This window comes from Galleria mellonella, unplaced genomic scaffold, assembly GCF_026898425.1.
Source record: "Galleria mellonella isolate WM207_F2 unplaced genomic scaffold, CSIRO_AGI_GalMel_v1 utg32, whole genome shotgun sequence".
In the NCBI taxonomy this organism is placed as follows: Eukaryota; Metazoa; Arthropoda; class Insecta; order Lepidoptera; family Pyralidae; genus Galleria; species Galleria mellonella.
The window spans coordinates 7,777,964-7,801,291 of record NW_026442075.1 but is presented as its reverse complement, the minus strand read 5'-3'; the positions used below and the strand labels follow the sequence as shown (position 1 = coordinate 7,801,291).

Here is a 23,328-nt window from a genome sequence, read left to right as displayed (position 1 = left end):
ACTAAACGTAACTTGCTCAGTTTTCCCGTATTGCATCGCTTCGAAAATACAATTTCGTTATTTAATACAAATTTTGTATCATCATTATTATTTTCATCAAAAGGAAATAAATTCATGCTATTTTCATTTCAAAATTCCAACTTACGTGCAAATATATGCAAGAACGGCATCTTTGTAATCTATATCTATGATTTCTTTTTACTTTTTTATATAAATCATACGATCATAACATCCATTTAGCATGAAAGGTGTTTTATTTTCATATTCTACCCACGATTGTAGGAAAAAGTTGTTGAGTTTCATGAATAGGTCCTATGAATAGCCAAGTGGGCTATAGATTGTTATACTACGCCATACACTTTCCGTTGTGTAACGGAATGTGCGTAAAATGTACATGAAATACCAATACCTACATTAATAGTGTTATTAACGTAGGTATTGATATTTCATGTACTCGTATTACTGAAAAGTTTGTGTGTGAAAAAAAGTCTTAATAAGTAATCTTTACTGGATCAAAAACCGAAATCATTAATTCATAATAAATTATGATATCTCCAGAAGAGATATCGAATTTACGTACTAAATTTCTTCCCCTATTTTAAAATCCATAGGGATTGAATACTGTACTCTATCCTATTTGTATATCGTAAAAAGAGCTAATTGTTTAAATTTCACGTTCCTATTGTGTTTTAATTTTAATTTTTTAGTCCCTGCACAATCCCTGCCCTCTCCCCTGGACTCAATATTTGCCACATAATTAAAAAATAGAACATTATTCAAGTAATAAGCAAAGCAAAATTTATTACATGATTAATTATTTTTTATGGAATATACCTATATGCTGACAGAAATGTATTATACTAATTATCATCTTATCTTTCATGTAAAACTGATATATAAAATAAAAGATGATTTTTTTCGCACGTTTTTTATCTATTTTATTGATTTTGTAAACATTTAAACATGTCAGATATCGTAACATTTCCAAAAGTTTACAATTGAGATCAAATGTTTTACTGATTGTAATATTAGTTCAACAATAAAGCACAAAATGTTCATTATTAGGCCACGCCATTCATCTATAGTGCAAAATCACAATTTTCTAAAAATTTATCTTATTTTTTGTACAATATACTACGCAGTCCCATTAACTGATACCAGTCAATTCTTGAGTGTCCATAATATATAGTGATATATAGTTATTAGATGTACTCAATATACAACCGTAGTTACATCCAAACTCAAGTGATTAAAGTCGTTTAAGTGTCCATTTATTGATTACATCACTAACATTTGAAATTATTAAAATCACTATTTATTTCTTTTCAGATTTTTTAATAATAGAAGAGGACAAGAAGAGGTTAAGAAAAATGGTCTATTTAGGGCAATGTTGTCATTAAATGATTAACGAGATCAAGTACAAGTGGGGTATTTGTGTAGTGTAGTGTTGAATGAACAGCATGTGAAAAGCCATCAGAACACAATGTGGGCGGCGGTGCTGAGCTGTTTTTTCATATTATTCGGTAAGTGCTATTTTTTTATTGCTGGTACTTGGTGGAAAATCGAATACATGTTTTAAATAGTTTTATTAAATGGATATTTTCAAGCTTTGTACGCTTTGTGAACATGTCATGTATAACGATAGACAAATGCTTACGATTTACTAAACTATTATATTCGTGAGCATATTTATTTTGTTTTGACATAATTAAAAAATATACAATATCTTAAACCGATAAGATACACATAATACACGTGTAAAAATGAGTTACTGCAGGTGCTAGTATAGTTCACAACATGATTTATATATTATAACAATGATTTTTAATTCAGAATATAAAGAACACAAATTACTGCTATAAAAACAATTACAATTTTAATCTTGAAAGATTAAAATTAAGTTGAAACTTGATCCATCAGGATTATATCTCAGATTGATGGTGCCTACGTATTTTAATAAATAACGTTAAGGAAAAATGCTGCATTATATGTAAATTGTATTTATTTATTTATTTATAGTACATAGAAGTAAAGTATTCACGCATTTGTGGTGTAACACACTCTGCTCCGACAGCTGAATTATTTGAATTCTATGAAATCGATTTGAGCTATTAAATTTTCAACTAATTACAAAACGGAGGCCATTGTCAAATTGAGTATGTTTTTACGGATGTTATGCTATAATTTTTATATTTAAATTTTTTTAGCAATGTTGTTGTTTCTGTTGTAATAAATATTATTTACCTCTGTACTAGCCCACTACTAATTAGTCAAGATCGAAATTGTAAGAACTGTAGTTAACATAATCTTAAATTATTTAATCTAATATTTACTTTTATTTCTCAGGTTTTTATTTCTTAAGAGTTTACGAAAGTTTATTTTGATTTTAACATAAAACATAGAACGGGCCGTCTCTTTTCTTCCCGTGGGTGTCGTAAGAGGCGACTTAGAGAATTTAATAAATAAAATAAAATTTAAAAAACAACACTAAAGTCTGCAGTTGCTCAACCCGCTTGCCAAGCATGGCAACTACTGATCTATGTTCAACAGTGTACAGTTAGCGACTAATATAATGAATAATTGTAATAGGAAAATTTTTGATATCTTTGGCTGCATTATTGTAATTTACGTAGGAATATTTATTTATTTTTTAATAATATATAGTCTGTTACTTGCTGGTAAAACACCTTTCTTTAAAAGAATGTTATGTGAAAGAATTTTTAAAATCGGTTGAGTTTTACCAGAGGGAGACTTTGTACAAAAGTCGTTTGCTTGGGTACCTCTGTCCCATTCGTGTTTCAACCGTAAAGCAGTTGTGTTTCGGTTTGAAGGGTCCCACCATTCAATGAATATGGCGTGAATTTATCGGGTACGAAGGAATAACACCTGAGTCCTCAGGAATGGCAACGCATGGGGGTATCATGGGCGAAACAGTATACTCCGTTATGTCCATGGTACTGCTTATATTTATAGACGACGGTTATCACTTTCTATCAGGTGGGCCGTTAGCTTGTTTGCCATTTTAAGTTGTATAAAAAAAAAGTTTTTGTGATTATCCATTATAAACAAACAATATTTTTTTTCTTTATAATATTAGTACAGATAAAGTCTCTTACAGACAACCTTTGAGAAAAGAGTTGAAAATAACGTAGGAAAATATATATATATATATATATATATATATATATATATATATATATATATATATATATATATATATATATATATATATATATATATATATATATATATATATATAAGGAACTTATATATAATCGTATTTAATAATTTTGATCTTTTAGTACTAAAGGATATTAATTATATTGAAAATCATGATTAAGATAACGATCTTGAAGAGTGTGAAAGTTGATACTCAGGCAAATTTAGTCCAGGAAAATGAATAAAGTTGCGAACAAAGTCGAGGGCACTCGTTAGTGTCGTATTTCCAATTTACTACCTACTCATAATGCTAAATAATTGTATGAGTCGAAATGACGACGGCCATGATAAATACAAAATAATAAACATTTGAAGGAAGCTTTACAATTTATGTAGATTTGTTGAACCGTTAACAGATTTAACAATTTCAATATTAATTATTGAAACTTTGAATATGATATCCACCTTCAGATGTCGAACAATTGTCGTATATAATTAATTACTATAGTGATATATAATAATTAATTATATACGATGTTTTAGGTCCATTTTGTATTCTTATACGTATAAATAATAAAACATGCTATTAATATCAATATGAAACTTCGTAAACATATTTCGATATTTAATCGTATTACTCAATTGCGAAAACTATTAAGAATCTGACTTTGTTTACTATTTTTTGTACCTTAACAGATTAAAAATGATCATGACGTTTGGCACATATGTAATATTTAGCTTAGCATGAATGAAGGTTCTCGAGTGGCGTACCATCAAACGCACTCTCCACTAGAGGAAGCGCCAAAATCAGTTGTACTGTAGGAAGTCATTGGATGCTGGTGGCTCAAGACCGTACTTTATAACAGTGTAGAGGGAGGTCTATATTTGATAGTGAATAATGAATGACTGGATGACAATGAAATAATTCACTAGCACAGCGAGTGTACAAGCAAAGATTAGAGCGTTAGATCCTGTTTTTTTTTTTTATCTAAGCCGGGCTATCTTAGCCGGGGTTAAAGAGCGTTTAACAACATATTGGTATCAAATACTTTGCTATTATTTACAAATAACTGTAGTTTAGATTACATGTACAGAGCAAGTAGGTATTCTCTGTTGTCACAGTCAAAAAGCATGAAGGTGAAAACCCCATTTTATACTAATTATAATACGATTCAGTATACAATGTGTAAGTACATAAAATACTTAGTACACAAACATATGTAGTCAATGTTCTGAAAGACCAACAGCTTAAAACGGATTCTGAAGGCTAATGTCTCTTTAAGGAGACAGGAAAATAACTTACCTAACATGACATGAGCTACAATTAACTATTCTTCTGTTAAGGGTCTTCTTATCCGAAACTTAATCCTTATTAATCTACTAATCCTTATTTCCTTACTAATATTACAAATGCGAAAGGTTGTTTCTTGTATTTGAACGCTTTAACATTTCAACCAATTGTCGTGAAATTTGCATGTTAGCTACATACTTTTTATTCCAGTAAGACGAAAAAATTCACGGGTAAAAATTAGTATTTATATAAAAACTAATAAGACTTAATATTAAGTGGCATTCTCAGGTGGCCTTGTTTGATCTTATGGATTAAAAGCTCTGAATTAATTACCATCCACTTCAGTTAAATAACTAATTAGCCAAGTCAAAAAATTAAACTAAGTATGACTAATTTACTTCTGTTGAAATAATTTTGCTTTTTTATGTGAATTTGTAATGGAAGAGGGTCCTAATTCATTTCTATTCTTATTAAGTCTGAATTCATTTTGATAATTTATTTTGCAATCTATATATAAGATTTATTCACATGTTGGCCCCATTTATTTTTGCTACAATCGATGTCGCTATTTTTAAATAACAATCATAAGGTTGAGATATTTAATTCACCAGTACTACCGAATATATTACTTAAGTACGTGCTATTCTAAACTGATTTTTATAATTATTACTAAAATCGATAAGTACTTCCGTGTTTTAGTCTAATATTAATTCTGTAACAATTTAAATCGATATTTTTTTTCTGCCGAGAAAAATTTTAAGCTATTTGTAGCAGGCTTAATATCCTGAAGTTTTCTGTTATATTTGAACTTTTCTATATAACTATTATGTATAGAATATTATTTCTATAATATTTTAGGAAAAAACTGAAAGTATTATTTTACTTGCTATACCTATCTAAGTGCGGTTCGTGTCGAAACACCAAAGTAGCCACTATAGATCCCTAATCTTTACAAACCCTTTTATTTTCCGGGATAAATGATATCGTAAATGTTAGCCCGAAATATAAGCCATTACCTAATATTTCAAGTCTTATCTTAAGATACAGTAAGTAATATAATATACAATATATATGTAGTAATATAGTCCTTAGATTCGACGTATTGCATTCATAGATAGATAGACGTACTACAGTTCTATATGGTTATAACTATGAAGGAATCAATAAAGACGTAATTACCATCAATTAATTATTTCTACAATTCTGTTACAGAGAACTTATAATCTGATAATGGAACGGTATTGTTAATTATAGATTATTTTTAATTACATAGTTAATTTTCGTAACTAAAATCTGATATTGCTTAAAATATTAATAAAAAATAAATTTAAAAAAATTTGATAAGTAAAAATGAAACAAATATTTAGAATTACTGTTTATCTGTCTCCCGTGTTTCTATATTACTATCGGTAAGTAAATAAAACACAAGCATACAATATGCAACACATATTCACTATTATTTCCAATCGACAACGTACGCCTCAAAGTGAGTGAATGCCTAATGCCCCGAGGGGCTGCGCATTGATTGACTGTGGTAAAAACTATTATAAACGGGTTTATTAAACGAAAATCGTTTTGGAATTCTCTAGCATAAATTCAGAACAATACTGACTAGAAAATACTTAAGATATTATTTACGTATATTTTGTTACCGTATTAGTAAATATAGTTAATTTTATTTTATTATTTGAATCTTACCAAAAGTGTTGAATTCATACAATTCTTATTGCATTGTATAAATTTAGTCAAATCCAGTTCGCCAAACGTATTTAAGTGGTTTCAAAAATAAAATAGGTCTCTATTCGCCTCTATTTTTATGTGTATGTTACGCAATATATCTGACAATTTTTAATAGATTTTATTCAGTACTAGCTGTTAGCCTACTACTTTGGTCACGTTGATTTCAGAAGTAGGAAAATTAATAAAATAAACCATTTTAAGATAGTTTTCAGTTTTTAATTTAGACTATCAATGAAAACAACTGTGAAAATCGCATATCATTTGGTTCAGTAGTTTTTGCGCAATACCGAAACAAACACGGACAAAATTTCTATTATTAATTGTTTTGGTATTTGGCAACTAGTTTTATTAAGTCTCCTCATATCAACTTTTCTTAAAGGTCGTCCATACACAGACATCATCATATTACAATTTTATAATATTACTAAAATATTCTAAGTTATCCTTATATCTGTTCATGTCTATAGTCATGTTATGAAACCTCTTTATATTTCGTTATTTTATTTGTGTGTCAATGACAAATAATTTGAATTATTTTCTTGATGTTCTTTCTTAAGGAGTTGAATTGACGTGTTAAAAATTTTCTGAACTCATCATCTACTATTTTTCTTCACCTGCTTCCTTTGAGACCTAATTTTATTTATATTATTCGGATTATTAAAAAGTCAGGTGATAGTCATGACTTTCAGCCAGCTGGGCCCAGTCAGCTTGTTTCCCATTTCAAGTTGTATAAAAAAAAACTTCATATTCAAAAGCAATATCTAAATTAAATCTACACTTGCACGAATTTCTATTTTCCATGTGACGGTGTTACAGTTAAGCACGTATCACAATGTCGTTGACATTACAATGGGTGTATATTATTCACACGAAATCCACATTGTTTGTTTTTAGATGAACAATAAAGTAGGCAGGCAGTCATGACCTAAACGCAATTTGGCTTCCAATTCACACAAATGAAACCCTTTTATCTTTATAACAACAGAATTTTCTTTTTCAATAGGATGACTACATAATGAAATATTTACAAAAACCTCGGTTAATGTTAAAAAAGTGGGGGAATAAAAAATAACGGGACGTGACGGAAAACAAAGCACGTTTTTATCACTGAAAAGGATCGGCTGAGGTTAGCCGGATTTGGGAAAATTCGGTATGTTTCGGAAGCCATAGTGATGATTTGGATTTTTTTTTTCATTACTTATTTTGCTATGTAATACTGATGAAAATAAATATAAACAAAAGGTAGAGTCACGGTTGTTTTTTTTTTTGGGTTTTGAGTATACACCTAATAATTATAACTTCGTTTATGTTTTATTTTACAAAGAAAAGAGTAAATCGTTCTTATTAGTTGCAAATGGACGTGATTAATTAAAAATATGAACTTCTCTTTAAATAATGTATAATTTTTCTACTATATAATTATAAAATAGGGAACTACATTCTCTTCTTGGTAATTTAACACAGCGTGGTTCCATTCTAGGGAAAATGAAGCATGTAATTAATGTGGATACGAACTTGACTTCTGTAAGCAAATTAATTATTAAACACAATAATAATTATATATTGGAACATAACAAGCATGATTACGGTGATAATTCCACGCTAATTTACATTTAACGATCTCCACATATGTTGTAAATTAATAGCCAATAACCATTGCCTTGCGGGAATAGAACTCTAATTTAGTCACAAGAACAAGGGAGATATTAATTAGGCTTTATCACAGATATTATCCTACTTTACATTTCAATGTAAAATTCAGTATAACTACTGAAATACTCTGAAGTACCTACTTAAAACCTCCCGCTGGTAGATGTACCTAACTATGACAGGAATTTAATACAAAATCTTCCTCGTAAATTTCACGAGCTCAATAGAGTAACGGCATAATATAAATAGTATATAAGTAGTATGTAGGACTAGCAAAACCCCCCAAGGGGGAGGCTTATGTTCAGCAGTGGACAGTTAAAGGCTGATATGAGGATGATAATGATACAAGTAATATAATGGTAGTACTGTGTTCTTTTTTGGTTGGCATAACTATTTAATAACATTATTAATATATATATATATATATATATTATTAAATATTATAAATATTTAATAATTTGCCGCTGGTGTTGTGGGTGATCATGGGCGGCGGTAGTAACTTACCATCAGGTGAGCCGCATGCTCGTTTGCCCCTTGCGTTGTAAAAAAAAAAACAATCTTAACATGCCATCATCATCATATCAGCTTTTAACTGTACACTGCTGAACATAAGCCTCGCCCTAGGGGAGTTTTGCCAGTAGTTGTCACGCTTGGCAACTCTATTTGGACCAGAGAACCTTGACGTTGATACATGGCGCTGTATGATTGTCAGGACTATTATTATAATAGCTAAAATAAAAACAACTAAAACGTGTATCTCAATTTATCGAGAAAAATATAATTCATTAGCATTATAAAAAGAACATTCTAATAGTACCTAAAACTAAACATTAATGCCAAAATAAAAAAAAAGTTACGGTATGTTTATCACAACTATAATATACTACACTACTACTAAAGAATGTGATGTTGGAGCATTGTCAAAAATGGTGACAGACTGGTTTGACAATGCTTGATTGCGGTCTGGAGATATTAAGATCAACTAAGCTGAGCCTACTAAAATTTGATCTAAGGAACTCTTTTAACCTATTTTACAAATCCATGTTTGGATCATTTAAACATGATGAAAAAAATAATAAGGTAATAAACAAACAAACTTACTTTCACGTTCATAAATAATATTAATAAGGGTTCTATGTGTTCTATTTTGGCATCAACAACTTACATCGTAGGTAGACTAGTAGGCACAAGCCCGACTCATAAGAACACTAGTTCCCCAACCACCAATTTATCATTGAAGATCTCTATAATAATATAGTAACATGTTTAAAAAAATCTTTATTCATTAAGGCACTATAACTCTGCTATAATTGTTCAATACGTTAATAGATATAAATGATGATAAATTATTATAACATTATGAATAATATATTATTAATATTATACACTTGTAATAGCAAAAAATGTTATACATATACGCACTATAGTAACATCCCATTAGATAAAAACGTCAAATAGCAACCCTATGAAGTTATAATCGACTAATGTCTTTTGTAAGGGCATTTTAATGTATCAAAAGTTATGACTTAGAACTTCAACTGACACCAAAAACTTTGTATATTAATTTTTATTTTCAATTAAATTAATCAGAGAAACAGTGATAGATTTACAAAATATATTATGGGAAAGTGGGCATATCGAGTATAAATGTAACCATAATAGCAACAGCCAAGAAATAATTACCTCTGTGAATCTTATCGAGATTGCAGTCATGCCTGTTTATTTCTTTCCGTCGTAAAATTATTTTGATCGTATATTTTTTCTCGTCGTGTATGGAAGAGTTGCAATAAATTGAAGATAATGTTAGTGACAGACAGATAGCTTGCCCGTCATCATTTAACAAACCCATATCAAATCATCTGTCGATTCAAACTCGTACTCTTCAAAATCTGCCAGAAACAACACAATCCGTTGACCTGATTCTTATCGAATAAAATTAGTAATATAATTATACCTATATATTGTTTGCATGGCTGTGTTTCGGTTTGAAGGGTGGGATATGGCGTGAATTTACTGGGTACAGAGGAATAACACCTGAGTCCTCAGGAATGGCAACGCATGGGGGGTATCATGGGCAAAACAGTATACTCTGTTATGTCCATGGTACTGTTCATGTCTATAGGCGACGGTTACCACTTTCCATCAGGTGGGCCGTCAGCTTGTTTGCCATTCTAAGTTGTATAAAAAAAAAAAACCTAGACGAAACAGCAAAAGAAAAATACAAATTTCATACAGTATCTATGGAAATATATACCTAGAATGAAACGTTACTTTCATATCTCTTTTTGTGCATTTTATTTACTGACTTATTATAATTAATAGAATTTCAGTTAGATGTCTCTTAAATAGAAAAAAATCTACCTCCTAATTAAAATTATTTGTATAGGCGTTCAGGTTGTTTAAAGTTTAAAATATATTTCGTATTAAGTTATAAAATAACAACAGTTAAATTTATAATGATTTAAGTTAAGTAAGTAAAATATATTTTTAGTAACATATGATCACGATTACATTAATTACAAGTGTAGGTACGTACACGTGTCACAAATATACCATAACAGTTTAGTATCCTGGATACTACACCAGTAACACGTGCTTATATATAAATTTACTAATAATGTGAGTTATTGACGAGGAAATTTAACTAACTAATGTATTTTGATCAAATTTTAGCCTATTATCTTTTACCTCCCGCTAAACTATGTATTATTTATAGTCTAGGTAAAATTCTTTTATTTTGTCTATAAATAGTTCTTATAATTCATGTACGAATAAGTATAAGTGTCAACATTAATACTTGTTCTAGGAATTTAGCTAGAAAAGTTAACTTTCGAATTTAATAATTGTTCTCACATAAAAATAGAATGTAGGTAAGTTTTATCAAAATCGATTGGATATGATATTGGTAAAACATTCCAATGTATACTAAGAACTAATATGCGTACTGATACGAAAACCATAAGAGTTTATATAGTACCTAAGTGTAATTTGTTTATTTGCGGTGACCGGCGCGGTCGCTATCGTTATATGCTTCGTAAGGTCACGACACACAGACGTATATAATGATACTATTACTGTCATTGAGAACATTATTGAATAAGGTTACGTACACTAAATACACGTATCAGTATTTTTATCAACAGAGGGCCTACCATGAAATGTTTTCCGAAATTTCGGAGTCGAACGAAACACAAATTTCATGCTAAAATTACATAATACTTACCGTTTAAAAACATTAAAAATATTAAAATATTATTCCTTTTATGGTAGGATTTATAACTAACGAAATGTTAAGCTTCATTTACTGGGCCGATTTAGGTATGAACGAAAACACGAAATTGAATCCGAAAGTTCGGAATTTCATTTCATGGTAGGCCCCCAGTTCATTTAGAAGATTTGACTTTTATATATATGTACAACATGGAATGCTAAACAAGTCAACGTGACAGCCTTTCTGAAGCATAGTGGTTACAGTTTATGGACCGTGCACATTATTTGATCAATAAAGTTTCACCTGCATGTAAGTTTCTAACCATGCCTTCGTCCACGTAAACAGAACACGTTGATTGACCGGAATAAGTAGTATTTGTTTCTTCATTCTTACGTGCATGCCAAATTAAATTTAATGAAAAAGGATCGAGCTACTAAGCTGTTAAGGTGTAATAAATAAACTGACTTTCATATTTGCTATATACCGTAAACCGCTGTTTTATTTATTAATTCTAGTTTATCTTACAACCAGACCTAACATAATTGTTGTAATTACAGTAACACATATCTACGAGTATGCAAGGGTACATACAAATATGAATTATGTACGGTTTATGTTATAATATCTAAGGATATAATATGTGTTCTCTAGTGATCGTAGCCTCTTAGTCTATAGAATATCTTACAGCATTACAGCAGTAATCCCAAGAGATTCATAAAGATTGTAGTAATCCAATTCAAATAAAAATAATCTTTACAGCTTTGTGAATAAAGTTTGCTTTGTGTTTCAGGTGTGACAGCTGGCGGCGGGGGCTGGGAACCCTTGGGGCAACCGTACTTCGACAACAGCACGAAGCGCGAGGCCACCGCCGCCGTTGGCCAGCCCGCGTACCTTCATTGTCGTGTACGAAACCTTGCTGATAGAGCGGTAAATATGTTTTTTAGATTTTAAGTTATATATTTGTAGTTAGTTACTTATACAAACAAAGTATATTTCAGTTCGCGTATCGCTAGTAGAATAGTTGAAATGTAATTATCATCATTACCATAATGTGTGGAATACAATAGGGGCTTTTGTAATTCACTCCTGCATGATATGATGCAACATGATTTTATACACTTTTAATTTTCCGTCAATGATAATGTTATATTATTTTTTATAAATTAATGTTCATATTTATTGTATAGCTATTCATAGTTTATTTATATATCATATTATTTTTGCATCATATATGTTATGCTTCATATACCTTACAGATAGATACTTTTTTTTTTTTTTCGGGTTCTCATGGTTAGCTAGAAGAAACCTTTTCAAGGTATAAGTCTGCCTGTGTACATTTTCGTTAAAACCTGATATCTAAAATAAAGTGATAAGTACTTAAATAAATAAATCGTCGATTACCTTGAAAATAATGTTTTCAGCAATAAAGAATAAGAAACTAAAAGATGCTTAAATATATGTATTTTATTATTCAAGTAAAACTAATAATGAATATAAAATGCAATACAGCCAAATTTTGCAGTATAATTAAATATACTACTATACTGACCTGACAAAATATACACTTTACTACCAGAATGCAGTGACAATTGCATGCAAAGGAATCAGCTTCAAAGCCAATATCAATTTATTTTAGTACCAAATAAACTGAATTAAATTTTAAGCTTATTCAAATAATATTATGGATATTTGTATGTATATTTTATATTTTAGTGCTATATTGTACTTTCGCCTGTAATTTTGCCTGAATGCTTAGATATGAGTATATTTAGTAGATTAGGTTTTAATATATAATTCTGATTGCTAATTTAATAAAATAAAAAAAAACAAATAAAAAAATTAAGCAGTCTTTCTAAAAATTTTTATTTTTATTTAGCTACAATGGTTAATTAACTTTTGTCTGTTGTGACATTCTATCATCATAACCTCCATTTTATTCAATTTTTAATTAGGAAACAACCAGAATATCTAATCTAAAAGCATACGTAAGAGTACTGATAATGATATTAAAAAAACCTATTTTAATCAGGGTAAATGCATAATAACTAAGCTAAGCGTTTTAACACATTCATCAATCATCATGAAATTTGGTATACGTGTGAAGTTTGGGACAGAGAAGGACATAATTAAATCTTTATTCTAATTAATCAACACATCTAAGATTGGATGACCAAACGAAGTTGCAAAAAAAAATTAGTAGTCTATACACGTATACTACATTTATTTGATAGTTACTCGATTTAAAAGTGTCGCTAGCGTATATTAAAAACTAATGATATATCCATGTCGGTTTGAATTATTCTGTACTGAAATTGTTACAATAATATGCATTATTTATTGTGACACATTTATCGTATGTAACAGCATAGCATAGTCGTTAGCTCGTTACGTTTCAATCTGGGTCGAGCTAATTTACGAGAATTAATTGAACTTCGTAAATAATCTCCGCTATGAGTGGTTTAAGCTAGATATGGGTAATATTACCGATATTATATTTGTATATTGAGTTCCTCTGGACATTGCATGCCGAAAAAAGGTCACCTACTTCAATATTGCCAATCAGATACTCGGACACTGGGCATTGGGAGACTCAGACACTGGACACTCAGACTTTTAAACATACTTAGGACGAACACCCAGATGCTTAGACACTCTGACATTGGACAATCGTACATTAGTCAGTCTAACACTGGATACTCGGAGACTGGATACTCCAACACTGGAAATTCAGGCGCTCAACATTTAGACCTCAGACACTCGGACATTCATACACTCGGACGCTCTACACTCAGATTCAGACACTGGACACTGACTGTACTGGAACTGACGAACATTCGGATACTTGGATATTGGGTATTTTCAAAAACAAACCTTTATATTGGTAGTCTGCCATCTTGTCGCTGCAACTATTTTAAAAGATTTAATATATTTATAGTTATAGGTAATTTGGACACTTATATTAGTAAAAAATCTTTGACTTTTAATAAGTTATGCTGTCCATCGATAATACGCTAAGATGGAACTATAGGGTATTTGACAAGATTTAGAAAAGTATCTTAAATTGTTTACTATATTATAATCTATTTGCAATTTCATGAAATCTGTACGCGCGGGGAACCAATATTAGGTTTTTAATGAACGTACTGCGGACTGGTTCTGAATATTAAAGATGTACGATAACAGGAACAACCTAAGAGGGCTGACCTTTAGCTGTGACGTAGTAAGCTGCATACATCAATAGGTACCTCTGTGTCTCTGCTGGCGGCAATTCTTGCGTCCAGGGTCTAGCAGCACTTCTTCTCGACCAAAGGTCGTCTCCTTCTTGAGACCAGCGATTGTGGACTGTATCAGCAGTGTATCACGTTCATCCAGCGTGGATAGATGATAGGCAAAACGAAAGATGGTCAGCTACGATGAAGCAGCGTCTTACACGTAGACAAGCTACTAAATCATAATACACTTAGTGATTACTCTTACAAAATTATTTATAAATGGTGCGTAGTATGGTGAAAATGTTTGTGTATATATCAGAGAACACTAATATTTTCAAAAAGTGGTTAATGTTTGCTTATAGAAACCTGAAATATCCCTAATTGATAAGAATATCAGTAAAATCTACGACAAAGCCCTGATGCAACATATAAACCTAACATTTACGATTGCTGATAACGTAGTTGACGTCATTCCAGATTAAACTAATAATTTTTATTCACGTGGTTAAACCTGAATATTTAATAATTTTATTTATAATTTCTTACAAAACCGCATACATTTTAAAAATATGTGTTGGCTAAATTGTTTAGAAAAACAATGTTTACTCTTAAGCTAGTATCAATTTGACTTATATTTTAATATAGTCAAATACCCCATTATGTCACATAAATCAACCGCAGTGTTACTTTACTTCTACGCATTTTATATAAACCTACATCTTCTTTCCTATTAACACAAAAATATTACTCGTTCAATCATTAATTGTTTCCATCTTTAACTATGCTGATGTGTGCTGCTTGAATATGAATGGAGACGTCTTAAATAAAATAAATCGACTTCTAAATAATGGAATTCGTTTTATTTTTAACTTGCGTAAATTTGATCATGTTTTCAAATTTCGATCTCAACCGAAATGGTTGCTTATCTGGCAACGGAGACAACTGCGTATTTTGTGCAAACTTTTTTCAATTATCCACGATTCAAGTTCTCCCGAGTATCTACGAAGCAAATTTCACTTCCACGAAGACGACAATGAGCCCTGCCTTCGTTCCAACTCGACCGGGCTTCAGCTCTGACTCTTTCACCGTTACATCTATCAAACTTTGGAATTCTTTGCTCTATGATTCCAAAAACACCTCGAGTAAATTCGCCTTTGCATGCCTATTCCACGAAAAAATAAAAAGCGTTCAATTGCACGATGTACCGTGGAAGTACACGATAATATCGTGAGAGTTCACGATATATCGTTCACGGAAAAGTATAAAAACGCCAAATATATAATTGCGACGTTTGCCACATTTCAGTAAGCTAAAGTTATGAACGCCCTTAGAAATATGTTGATATTATACCCCAATAAGAAAAAAAAATAGATAAGTTCCCGATAAGGGACGAAACAACGTTCACCGGGTCAGCTAATATATTGTAAACTATGATTAGGTACTTGTGTACTTATTATTTCTTTAATTCCACATAAATTATTGTTGTAAGAGCAAGAATGATTGTAATTTATGTAATTTACAAAATAACAAACAATAAATATATTTATATAACTATAATAATTTAAAATTACACAATTTTTTAAATAACAAAACTAACAATTAATTATAAATCATCTTCCAATGCCCCACACCGAGGTGGCTCTTTGGATTGCTAAACTTACCTTTTGCGTAAGGTAGCTACTAACTCTTGAGTCACCAGTAAGCTCGATGAGGTGCGTTGCGATCGTCCGATAAAAATGCTTTGCATTTTGGCCCCACAGACTTATGGTCTCTACAGCAACAAGAATACTTACTTGACTCGCATAAGAACAAAATCTGTAAGAGATAAAAGGGAGGTAAAATAAATATCAGAACTATTGATAATGAATGAAAAAGGTCAAAGATTATTTTTAAATCTAATTTCATATTCATATGAAAAATATATGTATACCTATTATTTCTGGAAATTCATTACAACTTTAATTAGGAATACATTAATAATATGTTATTACAAGTTATTTTAGGTATTAAGTCTATTTCTGATTTTCTATTTTTCATAAAGGTATACATTAAATTTAAAATACTTCGAAGTTTCAAGACAAAGCTCAAAGAACAAGCAAGCTGAAGTGCCAATTGGCTGGTCATATAGCTTGAAGAACCAACAACAGATAAGGAAGAAAGTTTTTTGAGTAACGACAAATTACGGGCAAACACAGTGAAGGACGATCCCCCCCCCCCCCCCCCTACATAGAGTGACAACCTCAAATGCATTGCAGGAAATTAGTGGATGCAGATAGCTCAGCACTGTTACATAAGGCAGTCTATTTGGGAGACCTATGTTCAGCAGTGAACAGATAAAGACTGGTATGATGTTACATTAAATTAATTACCCATATTTTATATGCTGATATTGAAAGCGTGTAATATATGGGATTCCCATAAACTTCCGTGTCATGCGTTATCATTTTAAATGCGTAAGCTGATGTTATTCTTACATTAATGACATCAGCAATTTAATATTAAATAGTTATTAAAAAAAAAAAAAAAAACATTTAATGGGCCTACCATTTAAAGTATTTAAAAATGTGTTAAATTGTTTTTACATCACTGAGGTGGCAAACGAACATACGGCCCACCTGATATTAACCAGTTACCGTAGTCTAAGGCATGAAGCATGCTCTTGCGAATATAGCCTTACATTATCTATGAGCTTGAGAACATATTTGCTTAGATTAGATAATGCAGATCATGCAATCATCATAGGCACATGTATAGCAAATTTTGCTAGATTAGCTTCACTACTGACTTAAAATTTACAATCATTAAGTACTGCACCGTCCCATTATTTTATAAAGCAAATAATCCATTTCCCTCACTTATATTCTCGTGATAACATGACACACCGATATCCAAGTATTTAAAAAAATATATTCGGTTTCCTTGATTTTTCAATTTTTAGGATTTTAAAATTATATTATATTAAATTTTGATATACTTTATTGAAACTTCTTTGTGGCCATAATGTAAATTTAAGTCTGGCCACATATACATGTTGATATTAATTTTCTACACGTTTTTTGTTTCTATTCAAATGGTTGTCTCGTCTTGTATCTACGCGTATTATATATATTGTTGTTCTAAAGAATATTATTTTTCACTGTAACCCTCTACATATTTATCTATTAAAACTTAAATAAACAGATTTGTATGTTGTAAATTATTCATCTTATGTTACTTACGCTATTTGAAGCTTTCCCCTCTTCAACATTTAAAATCAAAGGCTCAAAACCATCATTTCCAGAACCCACCCTTGGGGCGCTTAACCATGCCAAACAATTTAACTTTCCTTTGTGCAAATTTCTCTTACTTAATCAACTTTTATAGGACGATAATTATCATTTTTACTTAAATATAATATTTTAAATTATATTACGTTAATGGGACTTTGTAACAAAAATTATACTAAATCTTTCAAAGTATTAATATTATCCATCAATTAAGTTTACAAAAGGTTTACCTTGTTACATTTTGTTAAATTAACGTAAGCTTTTCACATTAGTGGAATTAAAAAAAAAGTTATTAAACATCAATACAATAAATCAAACACAGTTTTATTACTTTTTTATCTTCTTGGCCTTAGTAAACACCTGTTGAAAATATACTATTTGCCTTATCGTTTGGGCCTTGCATATATCTATACGTAAGTATATTTCCTATGGTACTACATCAATTACTTTTTTTATATTTCTTGGACTTGGGATAATAAACAAACTGATAACGCAACTAATGAAAAGTTTGCATTTTCGTCATTGTTTGGACCATTGGCTATAACTGTACCTATGTATATGTTGCAGTCAAAACTCTTAACCAGTTAAAGTACTATTGACTAGCAAAATCAGTCAAAAGTATGCTTTAGTCAATAATACATACATACATACATATACATATCTGTCACGCCTGTCTCCCATTAGGGTAGGCAGAAACAATGGAACGCCAAATGCTTCGATTCAAACAAACCTCTTTCGCTTCTTCCACATTCATCAATCTTGTCATACACGCTCGTCGGTTACGGGTACTTTTAATTTGGCCCTTCTTCAGCACGTCGCCTATTTGGTCGACATACGTCCGTCTAAGGCGGCCCCTACCGACATCTCCATTCATTCTTGCTCGATAAATCACTTTTGACTAAAATAACAGTTAAAAGAACTTTTGCTCAATGGAGCTGGTTAAAAGTGCTTTTGACTAAGTGATTCCGTCAAAAATGGTTTTCACTGGTTGTATCAATCAAAACTCTTAAAAACTCCTAACCTAACATAATTTAAGGAAATTATGTTAGTATGTTTTCTTTGTATTGATTGTAATGCTAAATTTTTAGTAATAAACGATTTTACATTTAATAAATATGTTTTTTTTCATCTAACGAGTTAATAATGCTTTTGACTGATGCTTTATTGCAGTTAAAACTATTTTTGACTAAGAGCATCATTAAACAGTACTTTTAACCGCAAATTTGCTGTCAAAAGTACTAATAACCAATAATTTTCAGCCAATACCACTTTTGACCAACTTGCTCAGTCAAAAGAACTTTTGACTGATTTTGCTAGTCAATAGTACTTTTGACTGGTTAAGAGTTTTGACTGCAACATATACATATATGCCTATAGTACCGGAGATATACTGTAGTACATATACCCATGATGCATCGCCAGAGTACTAAAATGCTATGTTCTTGTATTATATACCGTGGTGTTTTTATTATATTAAAACCAATTTCGACATTTTTTTATTCCATCAGTAGTTTTACTTTGGTCTTATGTATGTATCTTGTCACGATTAAGGTTACTGTTTCTGTGGAACAAAATTCTTAAGTGTTTTGTAATTATTATATAGTTGAAAAAATTGAATATACAGGTTATTTTGATGACTATTTGTTATTTACCTATTGTTATTAATCATTAAAGTAATTGGAGATGTACAAAATAAATGAACTAAAAAATAGATTTCATAAATCATAGTACATATGACAAGGCGAATCAGTATTTAGACATTTCTGAACATTTGAGGTTGGGTAAAATATAATAACCTAATAAGTAAAAATATACAAACATGCTCACGTTTATAATCTTAAATGGGACAGTAATAGTGCTATAGTATGAATAGTAGAATAATATCTACTTACTAAGATAATAATATTACACAATACAATTTTACTAATAAGATACAAGTAAAAGTTTATAGAAATATGTTTTTTTTATTGTTGATTATTTTTATGCAATTTAGAACTGAAAACAAGCTGACGGCCCACTTGATGGAAAGTAGTAACCGTCGCCTAACGACATGAACCATACCATAGATATTGTGTCGCTCATAACACTCTTCATGCGTTATCGTTCCTGAGGACTAAGGTGTTATTAAACCTTTAAACTGTAATAACAATACAAGTACTACTGTTACACGGCAGAAACATGAATGGGACACAGGTATCCAAGCAGACGATTTTTGTAGTCTCCTTCTGGTAATTAATCATATTTTGATACTTAAATTAATAAGATATTAGCAATTAAGCGATTAACCACGTCCATTTTGAAAGTGTACTAATAATAATAATGACTACACGTGTAATGCGAAGTTACCGTCGATTAGAGTACTGCCACTAAGAATAAACTACCGAAACTACTCTCATTATTTATAATCTGTGACTTGTATAATATATTACTATATAGTACTAATATATAGTATAATATATTACTTTCTTTGTAAAGACAAACACTCTAATATTATTGCGCAAAAGAGATGCTGATATCGTTGCTTCAGTCTGTATGTTTGTTTCAGCATCACGCATAACTACTGCATCAAATTGAATGGGGTTTACATTGGTGTGTTCATCAAGATAAAACTTAAAAATTGGTGTATATTTTTTTTACACACAACGGTTTATTTTATTAGTTTTCCTATTTCTTAAATTCGCGCGGAAGATATTATATATATCCGGCAGTGTTCGTATATCATAAAGGGCCCTATTCATATTCATTATACTTACGCCCAAGATAGGATTATGTACCAAATTTAATTCCATGTTCGGCGCCAATATTGGCTAACACTATTGATCGGTAGGCGCAGATGCTTAAATTATCTGATTGTCTAAAGATAAAACCTCAATACGAATGTCTTCTTCCTACTAAACCCTCTACATAAAAGCGGATTTTGAACGCTGGACTTGTCCATAAACACAAATTGCAAAGCAAGTAATAAAAAAAGCTATACTCGATGTCTTTTTGCGTGACCAGATGGCAAGCGAAAGTGACAGATTTAACTATTAAAGTCAGTAAGCTAAAATAATATGGGGGTAAAAATCTAGAAGTATAAGCAGTACAATTAAAAACATTATTTGACGACATTCAAAAGAAAATAGAAATAAAAAGAACGCGAAAAAAGAAGAACATATTAGTTGCAAGGTTGTTGATTAATTGAAGGAGGTCTACAGCTGACAGTGAAAAAGACTAGACTGCTGATCATAATGATGGCAATTATCTATAGTTATACTTATAAAATCATTTGTCCTGGCTGACTATCAATGCATAACTAAACTACTAGTACAGTCTATGAAGCTGAACTTTAGAGCCTAGGTTTATTTTTGTTAGATTCGGGAAAAGGATTTTAGGAGATTTCAAACTAAACTTCTTTAAGTTGAAATTTGAAGCATGTGAAGCGGTAGGCAACAGTGAATATAAATGTTATAGTTAAAACACTTATATAGGTTTTTATTCATGGCGGGTGTTATGTTAGTTAATTATTGATTGAATATTGTATTTTCCATCAGAACTAGTGAATAAATAAGTATACAGTTCTAGATTTTTTTTTAATATTTAATAATCCTTTATTCACAAGCCGTATCCCTCGGCTCTGTGCGCGTAAAATAAGTTTAAAATATACTAGGTTTTATTTTTGAACATAACTCACCTATTTACCATTTATATATAAATTTTGTTTTATTATTGGAATAAAACAAAATTTGTAATTTGTGTTCAATCTTTTAACTGTGATAACATAACGCACATCTTTATCAACTTGAACATATGTATATAATGATACTATGATTAACTGTGGTTTTTATAGCTTTAATATTGCGACTACATGTAGATACTAATAAATAGTCCTACACTAAAGTACTTACTCGTATTTATTTCTGTTGCCCATTATTTCTCTTAAACTAAATTTATTAATCAGGAGTCATGATAGTGCCCCCGCTGAGTCGAGTACAGCTGTACCACTCTTTTCTCAAAGCTCACGGTATGTTAGGGCACTTTTGATCTCCCTGCAACTTTGTTGTGTACATATAAAGCAAGAAGTTTGAATTTTTAATAATAAGAAAAACTGCTATAGCTGGTTATATTGTCAATATATCTAATAATTGTATCTTATTAATTATCGGTAGTATTTTAATTTTATCATAGACATACTTACCGATCAATAAAATTCTCAGGTACTTCTAACAGTTTCGTAAACTTCAAATTTCGAATTTAAATTAACATTTCGTATAGACGAAAGGACGGTAAAAAGGTAAAATCCCAAAATTACATTACTTAATGTGCAACAAATGAAATATATTAACGTATCACGCATGTTGCCCATGATATATAATAATTAAAAAAAAATTAATACTATTTTGATTACTAAGTAAATCTAAACACTATAAGAATGAAGTTTTTTATTAGTAGGATATGTTGCTGTACCATTGTCAAGTAATTATAATTATTATAAAAATAAAGAACTCTAATATTACAAATATTGATAGGTAATTATTTAGATAATTTATAACAAAGTTGTTAAATAGGTACTTCTATAGACACTAACTAAAATAATAGACTTGATTTTATATGAAATCTCATAACTTTTTCTAATGGTAGAGCTTGCGAGGCTTGACATTTTTGTACATTTTATGTTTTTGATGGATTTGTTCTTGACATTTTTGTTCTTATTGAAATACAAATATGTATATGTACTGTACTTGTGTAGTATTTTCGTCTATAATTGATATACATATTAAGTACGAAAATTTAGTTTATTGTTTTCAGTTAATTCGGTAATAAACGAACACTATACCAGACAAAACTGTCTATTACAACCTATAATCAAATGTATTATTCATAGTAATATTTCTAGTCTAATGGGGTATAAAGTGGCGACTGTGGCATGAACTAGCAACATCATTTATCGTATACATTAGAATTATAATGTCGAATGCCTGTCAATGTCACTTACTTCAGTGGTTCAATAACCCGAAGTGGATCTTGGCTTCCATTATATTATGATACCCATTTACTCTATTCCATATTCCTTTTTTCCGTTCAACAATATTTATAACATGCGAGTTTCTAAACTGTCTTTGTCTTTTTAGCAGTACTTAAGTTATCTATTTATCTGGTTCTGTTGATTTATAAACAAGATATTTCGCAATCTGTATTAAAAAATAAACTTAAAAAGTTAGTGCCGTGTGGTCATGGCATAAAATAGGCCACCCCTTCCTTTTCTGTGGAAGTCTTAAGAGGCAATTAAGGGAGGGCGAGGAATGGGCAGCAGCGTCTCTCTTAAAACATTTTCAAAGCCTAAGCAAAGTCAAGCGTGGCAACTACGGGCAAAACTTCCCAGGGAGGAAGCTTATGTTCAGCAGTGGACAATTAAAGGCTGATATAATGATGATGATGATAGAAAAATAAATTCATAGCATGAATTTATTTTTCTTCTTGATTGATGAATTGATTCTTGATTATTATATTTCATATTTTTAAATTTATGCCGTTCTCTATGCTCATGGACTTGTTATCTCCCATCCCTGTAAAATCACAAAATATTTAACTTTATTGTGCTCACCTACTAAAAAAAAAACTGATGTGAAAAATTTCATGTTTCTAAACCCACTTCTATTATATCATATCTATTTTACGATTCCGTGTCGAGTGATTCATTAAATAGGTTTTTTTTTTATTAAATAAAACTTATAGTACTCGTAATTGCCAAACTGCGATGTAAATGTTAAGATGAAGGGTTCGTATTCATTTATTGCTTACCTACTTAATCTTATCTAC

At 30.5% G+C, this 23,328-nt stretch overlaps 1 protein-coding gene across 2 annotated transcripts in view; it reads left to right on the top strand.

Moving 5' to 3' along the window:
- The window catches only part of LOC113510715 (hemicentin-2-like), a 111,401-nt gene that overhangs the window by 62,293 nt on the left and 25,780 nt on the right, over positions 1-23,328 (top strand). For both annotated transcript variants that reach the window (XM_031907125.2, XM_026894223.3), the window contains exons 2-3: positions 1,330-1,523; positions 11,842-11,978. In XM_031907125.2, the coding sequence (XP_031762985.2) occupies positions 1,484-1,523; positions 11,842-11,978 (177 nt within the window). In that variant the 5' untranslated portion in view covers positions 1,330-1,483. The remainder of the gene's footprint in view (positions 1-1,329; positions 1,524-11,841; positions 11,979-23,328) is intronic.